Raw genomic sequence first — 13,071 nt, 5'->3', positions numbered from 1 at the left:
ATGAAATGATCAAACAAACCCCATGATATGATTGCACCCCACAGTCTTCCTTAGAAATGGCTGTAAAATGGAAATGGCTTTTGGCATGTGGCTCTGCTCCCTAAAATGTATATAAAACTCGGAAAAGCAGTGAATTTACTGCATCTCCTGGCCCTTTGGATTTCAAAGGCAGGGAGGCACTTGTCAAAACAGAAGCACTTGAAAGCGCCCGACCCATACATCTAATCCATTGTCTTAGGTCAACACCACTCATCTGACACGCATTCACATACTACATACTTTTGGACAAAAGTGTCTGCTGAATACTTCAACGTAATTGTATTAACACTCGGGCTTTGGGACAGTCTTATCCAGGTGTGTTTTATTTATATGGTTTATAATTTACAGTACAGGGACCATCTCATTTTACACCCACTTGTATTTTTGCCACTGGAGCTGGTTCTTTTTAGGATGTTAAAGTTAACTCTTTGTCTTTGACTCTCCATCTTTCTACTGTGTGGCTTTGCTTTGCAGTGGTGGCTACCTGAATAACTACTATGAGTTCGTGGGGGTGAAGAGCTGCCAGGAGGTCCTGTCTCTCTACGTGTGCATGTGGCTGCTGACCAGCCTAAACCTGCTAGCCTTCGTGCTAGCCATCATGGCCACCGCTGTGCTGGGAAGCATCAAGGACCTGGTGAGTGGCATGACTGTAAACACATAAGAACACGGATATTTCCAGAAAAAGGCACAGTATTCATATATTCCAAATACAAAAAAACTTCTTCACTCACAGGGATTGTTGTGGAACACGCTCTCAGCTGTTCATGGTTGAATATGCCAAAAGTATCAGTGAGCAACCACCATAGTAAATAAGAGAGAGAGAGAGAAAGAGAGCTGAAAATGATTTAATGCCGTTTTGTAGTGTACACACGTGTGGATAGTTACTTGTTAGTTGCATAATGCTGGTATTGCAACTTGTGATTTATGGAGACATTTATCTGTAGATTTGGCAGAAGTTGTGTGACAAATCTGTAACATTTGTAACATTAACATTTTTATGAGTTTGAGTTCTGAAAGATATACAAGTACACAAGCGCCCTAAAGCCTCTTGCAGGAGTCAACTGCACTATCGTCAGGAGTCAGGCAGGATCCTTGCATACACCCGAAGGATGCAAACAAATAAGGATTACTTGGTCAGAGCTATATGAACACGGTTCAGAAAGGGAGGGCGCTCCGATCTGTCTAACATCCAGTAAATCTGATCTGGACAGTATAAAGGTGTCAGAGGACCACTGTCTTAGAGCTTGGGGGTGTTATCCTGAACAGACAGTTATTTGTTGCCTTAAAGAGTGGGTTGAGTCCCTATGCCTGTGGCTGGGGATGGCTGTGCCTGAGGTGCACATAGGGTTTGATGGAGATGCTTAGTTAAACAGCAAGAGAGGTGCCTGGCATAAGGCTGATAAGGCTGTCTACTGAAAGCAGTAAAGTCAACAATATTACATTACTCTGTGTTGAAAGACTTATAAGTAATTCAAGGCATTAGCTAGAGAGTAAAAAAGTTGACTTCATATGGAGAAATTAGTTTAAACTAAACCTATGGAAATGAAACAGTGTGTAGGCTTAACTGTGGATGAAAAGGGTTAACGAGTAGTTTCATTTGTGAGAGGGTTTCACCCCGTGTGTCCTTTGTGAGCATAAAAAAATGAGTGGCAATCTAGCTTGGGAGAAAACAGGCTAGCTAGCGAGGGATGCAGGCGAACAGCAAGCTAGATACCTTGGCTGAAGCTTCTCGAGGCACAAACTAGCAAGAATGCAGACCAGCACTTGACAGAAACAATAAAGGAGATGGGAAAGGAAGCACTGAAGCACCTTTCCTTAGCGTGAAGAGAATTCGACCAGCTCTTATTATGGCTGCCACTTAGATATTTAGTTATTTTGCAGTCAAAAAAAGGTTTTCCGACCACATATTTTGCAGCTGTTTGTAATTGGTTTATGCAGCTGAGGTAATTAGTTTTGCTCGGAGAACATGCTTGTGCATGTGAACTCATAAATACATTTGAAAATATAAGTGGATTTTAATTTCAGTCTGATGCAGGGGGGTGCAGGTCAAACTGGATTTTGAACATTAAACAGCAGTTATTAAATGTGATCAGGTTGTCCCAACTTAAAAGTCTGTACTTATGGAGGACTGAACAGTGATGGTGTGATTAAGGTTTTTTGTCAAGTATTTTAAGAGCCTGTTTGAAAAGAGACATGACTGGTTTGAGGGTAGTGGAGTTGGCAGTAGACCAGGTGGGTAAGCAGTAGTTAAAGTGAAATTAAATCAGAGAGAACATGTACATTTTAGCAGCTTCGGTTGGCCAAGGTAAATACATTTTTTTTGCATATTTTTTAACATGTTTTTTAAAAGTAAGTTGATTATCAATCAAGATACCAATATATTTCTACTCCTTCACAATATTGATTCTTTAAACAGAAATAAAAACATTGGGTTCAGTTTTTCGAGAAAAAAAAACATAGCAACGGTTTTGGAAGTGTTGAGCTGAAGATATCATTTGTTAACCAGTCAGACACATCAACCATGACCTTTGTAAGCCTAGCAGCGACCTCTTCATTATTCTTACCCCACCCAAAGATCACAGTGTCGTCTGCGTACATCAGAACCTCAAGGTCTTGGAATACGGATGGTAAATCGTTAATATAAAAACTGGAAAAAGAAGTGTACCATGATTAAACCTTGGGGAACATCCAGGCACGTGCACAGATAGACCCCTAGTGGTGCTCAAGCACCTGCACTTTTGCCCTGGATGAGAAAAGTGCCCCTTCTGCTGGAGCCACATTTTTTCTTCATTCATCGATATTTAAGGATAAAAATGACTCTCTCTGTCATCAATTTCAGAGAATTTCACCCCGACATGCTCCGCGGCGCTCAAGCCCCACCGCGCACTTCCCTCCTCCTCCTCTTATTGCTCATGCAGTGCTGAGCGCCAGGCCATAATGCTGCAGCCTACTTTTTCTCTGACCCCCAGCATCAGACAAACAGGTAATGACGGTGTTTGTGCAATCCCCCGACGTTGTTTGGTGATAAATTAAACATAACATTAGCGCCGCTGAAAACATTACGTCGCAACTGGTCCGACGTTTCCTAAAAAAACAGAAACAAACACAAAACTCAAGAAATCTGTGATTTCAAAGCCGTGTTCAGCTGTTTACTGACGTTTGTCATGTTTAATGAAGAGAGAGAGGGAGAGAGATACAGGCAGACAGACAGACAGACAGACAGACAGACAGACAGACAGACAGACAGACAGACAGACAGACAGACAGGCAGGCAAACAGGCAGGCAGGCAGAGCATTTAAAGGTAGTTGTACTGTTCTACAAATTAGACAAGTTCACTATTTTTTTTTAATTTAAAAATTATTTAAATGAAAGGTTGAGCTACATGACAGTCTGGTGAGGTATATTGTGGTATAGTATTAGTGTAATGCTGCTTATGCGTCAACATTTTTTTGTGTGTACTGTGTTGTCAGCTTTACAGAGATAATGTCACTCTTGATCATAATGCCAAGATAAGAGAGACTCTAAAAGCAGAAGGACAGGGAACTGCAGCAAGCAACTCAGGGTAGCAGCTCTCTTTTATCTTGGATCAGGCCATCAACTAGTAAAACAAATGAGGGAGAATCGGTAACCCTACCTGGTTTAGAGGAGCCCATCATGGATGAGGAAGGACAGACAGAGTGTAGGACTGAGTTATGCTCAGGAGATTATTTGAGTTAGTTTGTTAACAAAAATAAATGATTAAGTTGAAAATATCCTACTGTGTTTTTTATTTATTTATTATTATTATTAATTTCATTAATAATTTTGGCGATGGCGATTTTTTTTTAGCACCTGCCCCTCAAAATGTCTGTGCCAAGCCTGGGAATTTTTGCGTAGACATGCGTATAATTCACAGGTCAAAGGGGAATGTTAGAGTGCTGTGTAAAGTGGGAGTGAAAATGTTCTCTCAGCGGGTCTTTAATTGCCTAGTTTGCAAGACACACTGAGCTGTAGCACACACAGTGCAGTACAACTAATTTAAGTCGTTAGCTCACACACATACTCACATACTCTTTACATGCATAATGAACATATGCATATGCAAACACATGAGCATGACACACATGCACACCAAGTTTAATTGTTTGCAGAAATGCATGCCACATACCTAGATGAACATCACACACACAGGTACTCATGAAAATACCATCTATTCTTGTAACAGGGAGTCGTAAAACTGAAAAATGAACTATGGGAGGAGGGGAGACAGGATGTGCCAGATGTCCTGTAAACCGTTCACTAGGCAGCCATTTACAACCTTACAATGTGACCTGCCTTCTCAGCTGATATGTGACTGAAGTGGCTCGTTGCAGTGCATTGAAACAAAGTTAAGTTGTTAATTAATGTTTACCATACTTTGTCTACTACTGAGGAGTTTTTAATATGTTCACAAAGCCAGCAGTAAGTGTGTGTGTGGGGGGGTGTGTGTGCCTGTAGACTGACTGCAGAGATGCTGTTGTAAAAGTCATTAACTGATAGGTGTAGGCCTCCCAGAGGAAGCCCATATTTCACATTGAACTACTTAACTGCAACAGGATGGAGCTTCCAGGAAGTGGCCATTAATAGTCCCTGGAACTCCTTACGGATGAGACGTACCAAGAAATAATAGGCAGTGCGTTGGTAGCGGGAGACAGGGAAACAGGTAAGAGGGGAGGCCCAAGGAAAAGAGGATGGAGAGAGAAAAGCACGAGAGAGAGAGTTTAGGGAAGATAAGAGAGATTAGGGAAGCACAGGAGAGGGGGAGACTTAGCAGGACAGAATGGTGCAGTGTGGAAGAGATATGAACCGTAGCATAGGAGGGGAGAGAGAGAGAGATAGAGGGCGAAAGACACAGAAGCAGAGAAGGGGACTGTAAAGGCCGAATTATGCTCTGTTTTAGACGTAACGCGTAAGCACGTAATTTACACAAGGAACTTGTTTTAGACAAGTTTTGATTTAAGGTTCGTTTTAGACGCAGAGCCGTGTTGCAAGGCTTGTGAGCCGTGTTGCGTGTTGCAAAGCAAATTGACGCCAGAACTGTAGATTTTTTTTTGAGTTAAGTAAGCCTATTTATTGCAGCAGGACAAAGGAAAAAAAACTTACCGGAGCATGAAAGTGTAGTGGGCGAAAGGCTTGATGTTATGAATACATGTGTTACACAAAATACAAATGTTGGCAATTCAGTACCAGTGGCGAAAAAGACAGCACATGACGCAAAAGTTCGTTTATTGACATCTTTTAATGACTGCGACAGGCTTTAAATCGATGTGTTTATGAGTTACATTATTCAAAGATGAGGTGTTAAACGGCGAGAGAATCTCATCATGTTGTCAATGCTTGTAACTACAATGGTGCTGGCCACAAGGTAACGGCAGGTTACTGTTCACTTTTGTATGAGCAGACCGGGCTCATTCCATCAAACTCGCTGGTGCAATTAATGGATTCACGTCAATATGAACTCAATGAAAGATATCACCATGACTCACAAGTGGCGGAAAATGAATATGAAAGTACCTATTTGTTCGTGAATGACCACATTCTCTCCAAACAATCGCGGGTGAGAATGGGATATTCGCGGTAATTTGAGCGTCCTTATAAGTGTTTAAAGAGGATTTGTAAAGGAGTTCAGTCTTCGGACCTCTTCTGTTATGTTTGTTCCTAATCCATAAGAAAAGGCTTGTGAGACGGTCTGCAGGGTATTCATGATTTAAAAAAATGTCTGGGTCTAAAAAAGACTGTATGCTATTAACCCGGAAACGTGAGACTGTGTGAAAGGCTGTGGTAGCCGGCCAATCACAGCCTTTGCGAGCTGTGTAGGGCCGTAGTGTTTTAGTCGCATAGTCAGGAATTTTGGGCGACGCACTTAAGCAAGTAAGGGGGGGTATTTTACCGCGCAAGGGGGGGTTGTGTATCTTAAGTGCTTACGCGTTACGTCTAAAACAGAGCATAATTCGGCCTTAAGGCAGAAGTACTTCCAGCTCCAGTATATGTATTCTCTTCAAAGTGAAGTGTAGTGGATGCATAGATTTTGTGTGTGTGTCTGTGCGTGTGTGTGTGCGTGTGCGTGTGTGTGTGTGTGTGTGAGTATTCAGCACATGTGTGTTTAGTCTATTTCCACATAACGACCATTCCTCACGCATTGCCTGTGTTGTGTACGAGCTCATTGAGTTGTTATGGTTTTCCCAGTGCTCCCTGTGCTTCTGGGAGGGTTGGTGGTGGGGGGGGGGCGGGGGGGCGGGGGGGGGGGGGGGGGGTAGACAGGCAGGCAGGGCAAATGAGTTGTGCTCTGGCAGACCTTCTCCCTTCTGGGCGAAAGTTTAATTGTAAATGTCACTGCGGATGAAAGGAGATTGTATCTAGAGTCATATGTTTCATCCCTCTGCTGAAACAAGTTAACTGAAGTAATGGCTAGATTACATTAAGAGGCCATGCGAGAGAGAACGAAGAGGAGAAGGAGGTGTAGGTGGGGGGGGGGGGGGGGGGGGGGGATTGAGTGAGAAAACAAATGAGAAGAAAGCGGGAAACTATCAAAGAAAAAGTGGGCATCAGAAACACAGGCACATATAAACAGAAAGAAAACCAACCATGTGTCTTGTGTAAGTTAAAGGGGGAGGGAGTAGGGGAAAGAGAGAGGCAAAGAGAGGACGAGAGAGAGATGAGATGGAGATGTTCTCATGTGTTGTGGATGGGCCCAGATGAGCTGCATGTTCCCAAGGGGTCAAGGTTATGAGTGACAGTGATTGGACTGCTGTGGTTTACTTAGATGCTCATCACTCCATGCATGGCCTGTGCGTGCGTGTGTGTGTGTGTGATCTCTGTACATTAAGCAGATGTTTTTTTCTGGTCTTCGATGACAGAAAAGAACCAGTGGAGTGGATCTGTAGATCTCTAATTGGCACCACATTGTCGGTGTTGCAGATGCACACAGGGCCCCAGGCTGTCTTTTCCAGTGCCACACACTTTTTCAGTTGGACGCACCAGTGCATGATGTGGTCACACCCTTCTGTTTCTGGTACAGCATGGCATCTATCAATGTCTGTCATGCTGATGAATAGTTGTGTGCGTTTCAATACCCTGGTTTGTAAAGCTGGACAGTGACTTGAGACTGATATTTGCAAAATTTCTCTGCCGTGAGCAATGGCTGACAAAGTAAGTCATTTTCTAAAAGACAACATTACAGAAATGATATGAAATAAATGCCATGCATAACAACTGCATGTTTTTATAAGTTTTTATATGTACTTTGTGTTTTTAATTGTTACTAGTGCAGTGCCCGTAGGAATCATGCATTCTGTAGTGTTAGCAGACGTAGGTGTAGCTGTTGGGTAGTGTAATAGCAAGACATATTTGCACTCCACATAGGTACAGGTTACACTGAAGTATTATTGTGATGCATGTTTCCTTTTCTTCAAGAAATGTTTTAATGTTAGCCTTTTTGGAGATATACCAACAAATAAAGTTTGAGATTATGTAGTGGATGCAGTTGAATATAGATGTCAACGTTGCTGTCTAAACTATAAACTAAATGTCATAAAGAAAGAAATTATTTAAAATGAAGTTATGGTTGAAATAGGATCACTTCTTTATTGTAAGGGTAAGTGTAGGGTAAGAATGGTCATGCAGTTGGACTCAAATGTAGGTTAATTTTATTGAATGTATGTAGCCTACTGTACTGTATGACTTCGATGATGCTAGCTTTGACAGCCCACTCTCAGACAGATCGTAAGCTAATAAATGTCCTTACAATGGGAACACAGTTTAAATACTCTGACTGGAGATGGCGTTACTATCCCCCACCCGAATTCAGTGCAGGACTGGGAGGATAACATGACAACGTGGCCCAACATAATTTACAGCGAGATTTGCGCTGACTGGAGATGGCGTTACTATCCCCCACCCGAATTCAGTGCAGGTCTGTGAGGATAACATGACAACGTGGCCCAACATAGCTTACAGCGAGATTTGCGCGTATTTCGTGGACTCCATAGCAACAGATGGGAAAGCAATGGACAATCTGAAAGCCTCCGAGGCTTATCAATAAGCTACCATTTGTAGAGGTGTATACTCAAACGATAACCCATAGTGCCTAACGCAAATGATAAAATAGAAATATCTCGCAAACTATGAATTCAGAGAGAGAGTTGTAGGCTATAGAGTAAAATTCATGCGTTTTGCATATGCCATGAATAAGTGCTGTAATCACAGTTACATTTCAACCATGCTTATGAAATGAGTTTGCCAAGTTGTAAGTCAAATAAGTGCAGAAATGTACTGTAAAAATACGCTTTACTAATAAACAATATGAATATTTTGATGGATTACTATTCCCTGTCTGTTAGATGACTGTACAACTCTAGACATTACTTTGAAACTTAATATAAAGAAGCTTAAAAATAAACAAATAGATAAAATCAATCACTGTCTTAAGATTACCTGAGCAAAAGTCTGTATCTGTTCACCAAGAAGAATTTGAATGCGGACCTCTTTATCGTATCCAACGCTATTCTGAACTTTGAGTGAAGGCAGGATAGTTTAATACCGCTACGCGTATATTGTTTGATTGTGGTGCACAATCGGTCAGTGGGACTTGCTGGAAATATTGCTATCAATTTGAGCACGCAGCCATCACACACTTTGGCCCAATAAAGGCTAAACAGGTCAAAATTAAACCCTACCAACTCTATAGATTGATCAAGACACAGAATAAATTGTGTGACGCCTGTTTATTCTGAGGGCGGCAGTGCATTTCACCTCTTTCTCTGAATTACTACACTACCCATAATGCCTCACTACCCATAGTGCCTACGGGAAACGATAACCCATAGTGCCTACGAGAAACGATAAAATACAAATATCTCGCGAACTATGATTTCAAAAATCTTCGAAATCAAGGATGCACAGGTTCATGACATGCGTAAGCTACATGCGAAATCTCATAACTAACGTAACTACCGTCAGGGAGATACGCCCTAGAAGGACACACTGCACACTGACACACAGAGATTTCTGGATTGATAGATAGATTGTATGTGTTGTAATTGATTGCCTTTGGTGTTTCAACACGTGCTTCTTCAACAGCCTGATCTGGGATTAGAATTTTGTGTACGGGAGTTCCTCTCTCACTATGTTATAGGCAGTGTTGAACTTGATGACCTTCTCCTGCTCTTTCGTTGAGCGATAACTCTCACCTGACTGCTGAAAAGAAGTGAAGGGCTACTGTAATGTAATCAACAATACAAGACAGACTCGATTATCAACTACAGTAGTGTCAGGAGCATGTGTTAGCAACAAAATATATTTAATAAACAGTGAAAAGATGTCAATATTTTATGACAATGATCCCATCTGCAGAAAGAGCAAATGCGCTCTTTCTCTATGTGTATTGCATGTACATAGTGACGTTAGGCTACTTTAAAACGTGAAATGAGAGAAAGACGTGTTGACCAGTGCTCTTAACTCAGTGAGTAAAATACAAAACCAAATATTACTTTTGTGGCTCTTTTTTTGTTGCGCAATACTGAAGGCATGATGTTTGATTATTTTATACACTGTCTGTGCAGCTTAGCGTTTAGTTGTGCCTAACTGCATAGTCTTTGTATCAGATCTAACTGTCTTTGAATCAGATCTAACAGCATAGTCTTTGTATCAGCTGTTACGACCCAGCTCTTAAGCCGCAACATAAATGTAATTTATAACCAAAACACAAAGTAAGATAGTAAGTAGTAAGTACCAAGCACCAGCACCAAACACATGGTGAGAGAGCAAACCGCCTGGCTTTTATCCACACCTCAGGCTAATTATAATCAGGTGGCTTAGCAAAAAAATGGGGACACGGCGGACAAAAGCACCACATTTTTTCCACATGCTCTCCATCACTATACCTTTCAATTTAGAGGGGGTTCCACTTAATCAAGATGGTGGAAGGCGGCCATCTTGGATTTCCAAGATTTTAGCATGTAAAACCTATAAATGTCAATATATCAGCTTCCAAGTCACTTAGAAGGTCAATCTTGACGTCAAAATGTACATTTGCTGGGTCAATGAATGCAGTAAAGATGTTAGGAATATCAGTATGTGATGTTTTACCAACAGAAGATAATTTTTTTTGCATGATATTTACACAATTAGGCAAATTAGTTGACAATTATCTTAGTTACAATTACTCCATGAGCCAGGGGGGTTGATCGGTATCATCGGGGGGAAAAATGCTATAATTGTTTTTTGGCAAGGTATACACCCCCATTATTATGCCCATTCACCACCTAAAAGCTGTTGCACTGCCACTGCAAAGCCAGTAGGGGTGTAGAGGGGCGTAGAACATATTCTGTTGAGGAATCAGTCAATTAAGTAGGTAACTGAGTACTCAGCGCTATGCTGTCTAACTGTGTAGAGATAAGATGTGCCTATCAGACTTTGAAAATAAGGAAATAGGAGTGTGCCTCCCTCAAAACTATTTACACAAAAGCGTCGGTCTGTCGTTGAAGGCACTGAACTCTTTAAGCATGTTATGAAATAACCAAATGAATGTGCCCCTAGTATTTAAAATAGCTTTACGCGATGCACTTCTTTGATGCATGTAAGAACCCATCTATTAAATTAGGGCCCGCTGTCCTCATGTGAGCCAAAAAATGGAATATGATGTTGTCTGAAACTGTTTAGATATGTGGTCAAGGCTTTCCAGGAAAAGTAACTTGCCTTTGTTCCCTTTAAAATCAGCCAGCACAAGGTCTTGCCAGGATAATGCCCTATGGACTGATGACACTGAACAAGTGCTCATCAGATCTCTGAAGGACAGTATGCTAGTAAGCTAGTAAATTGATTTTAAAATGGCAGGCTCTATTGTTCACTTATGGTCCTCAGTTGATCACAGCATTTGGGCCACTTAGTGGGTGGATGAGCAGTCTGGGTTTGTGGGGGGTCTCATGTGAGGTGATGCTTTCCCTGCAACATTACCCCTCACTGGTTATCCAATGCCTTACCATGGTGGTGCCATGTCTGGGTGCTTTTGCTGGGTAATATGTGACGTTACTCTCCAAAAGTATCATCAAACGAACACCAAAGTTGCCACAGCATCTTTACAAAAATGTGTGTGTGTATTGTGGTTGTCTTACCAAAAACATATTGATGTCATCTCTTCCTCTTTTAAAAGACACACAGATAAAGAGCTCTTTGCCCAAAAGAGCTTGAATATATACCATAAAAAATATGCATAGTTATCAACCAAGGGACTGCAACCCGGCAGCCAGCTACACAAGAGCATCCAGTTCAGATTCCTTGGCCAGAAGCCGAACCAGTCATTCTAAAACTCACTCTCAGTCCAGCAGCAGACCTCAGGGTCCCCGCTGGGTGTGTGAAGAGTATGCTGTTGTAGATAGAAGTCAAATCAACTTTATTTACAGTATATAAAGTTACACGTGAATTCAGGCAAGTTAAATAGAAATACAAATATGAATATAAAAATGAAACAAGTATTAAGGAAATAAAAGGAAATAAACAACTAAAACAAAAAAGTGATAAAGTGGAAAGAATGAAAGACATAACACAAAAATACATTCTAAATAACTAATAAAAGTGATATGAGTAAAAGGAATATAAACAAAGAAAAAATGAAGATAAGTAGGCATAATCTACAAGTAATAAAAGGGAAATTGGTAATACATAAATACAACCATAAAATGCATGAGGAAAACACAATAAAAGACCAACAGATTAGAATTAGGAGTAGGACCAAAAACCATAAAGCAGCCTCAGACTGAAGTAAAATGCACTAAATTAAATTAAATTACAATCCAGGGAAGGTCAGTGTGTAAAATTTCTAGTCTGGTCTAGCCCTAAGTCTGTAAGCAGGCAGCAGATCTGGTATAAAATGGAAGGCTATTACATGATTTAGGACAAAAAACGGTCACCTTTCGATTTAAAATTAGATCAATGTAAAACCAGAAGGTCAGGAGATTAGAAATAAAGACTGGCGCTGGACCATTCATAGCATTAGAAACAAACAGTAAAATCCTAAGTGAGTCAGGTTCTCTTGAGACCCTGCTGGCTGGATGCTTTGTTACAGGTCCATACTTCATAGGCTTGTTCGCCTCTGAACGCCTCAACTGAGCCCTAGGTGTTTTTTGGAGTGGAGTTAGCTGAGCACAGCATGAAGAATGTTCCAGTGAATCCATTTGGGAGTTCGGGAACAGTGTGTGTATTCAATAGACAAGATGTACCACGGGACACACAGCCCTTGCAGGAGAATTTAAATGAAGCATGAAATTCTATTTCTATCAGATGGACTCCAAAGACTGGGGTGACCTTAACAAGTTTAATCCAAGAAAGAAACAAAAATAAAACTGACGAAATATATATAGTGCTTGGCACACACCCAGTCTAGAGCTTGTGATCCTAACTCATACCGTCAGACTTATAGAGGAATAGACAGGGGCCAAAAAACCTACTTATAGACACCAAGGCCACGACCTAACCCATGGCAATAGAGTGGTGGAGGTGCTGGTGACGGGAAGGGAGGGGAAGGGAGCACACTCCCCAGCCAAGAGCACTACCAGATGGCCCTGTTTGAAGTTAAAAACCAGTAGTGGTATTGGTCAGGGGACAATGTGGGTTAGTATTGCTGGCAGAACGCTTATAAGAACTCACTCATTTTCCTTCTCTTCAGTGGACAGAATGAACTGGACCAGATTTGAAATCAATACCTGTGCAGCTAGTAGTCATACGCCAATGTAACAATACTCTATATTTGTGTGCAATCTCATTTAAAAATGCTTGATAAATGCATGATTTACAAAGAGTGGTTGATTTGTCTATTCATGATAATGCACAGACTAACATGCATCATTATCATGAATCTAAAGGGGATGGTAGATTTACTAGGAGGGTGGTTTCTGTCCACATGTCACAACATAAACCTGCAGGCGTCCACTACACCTCCTTTAGGATGTTAAAGAAACACAATGCAACAATTATACTTCAGGATTAGGGTAAGGGTAAGCAGTTTAACCTTAAAATAA

At 41.2% G+C, this 13,071-nt stretch overlaps 1 protein-coding gene across 1 annotated transcript in view; it reads left to right on the top strand.

Moving 5' to 3' along the window:
• The window catches only part of LOC308370591 (transmembrane protein 255B), a gene marked incomplete at both ends in the record, with an annotated part of 82,345 nt that overhangs the window by 62,613 nt on the left and 6,661 nt on the right, over positions 1–13,071 (top strand). The window contains one exon of the mRNA XM_080845270.1: positions 514–673. Coding sequence (XP_080701396.1) covers positions 514–673 — 160 coding nt within the window. The remainder of the gene's footprint in view (positions 1–513; positions 674–13,071) is intronic.

Source organism: Sprattus sprattus (assembly GCF_963457725.1).
Source record: "Sprattus sprattus genome assembly, chromosome: 9".
Classification (NCBI taxonomy): domain Eukaryota; kingdom Metazoa; phylum Chordata; class Actinopteri; order Clupeiformes; family Clupeidae; genus Sprattus; species Sprattus sprattus.
This window is presented reverse-complemented; position numbering and strand designations above follow the sequence as displayed.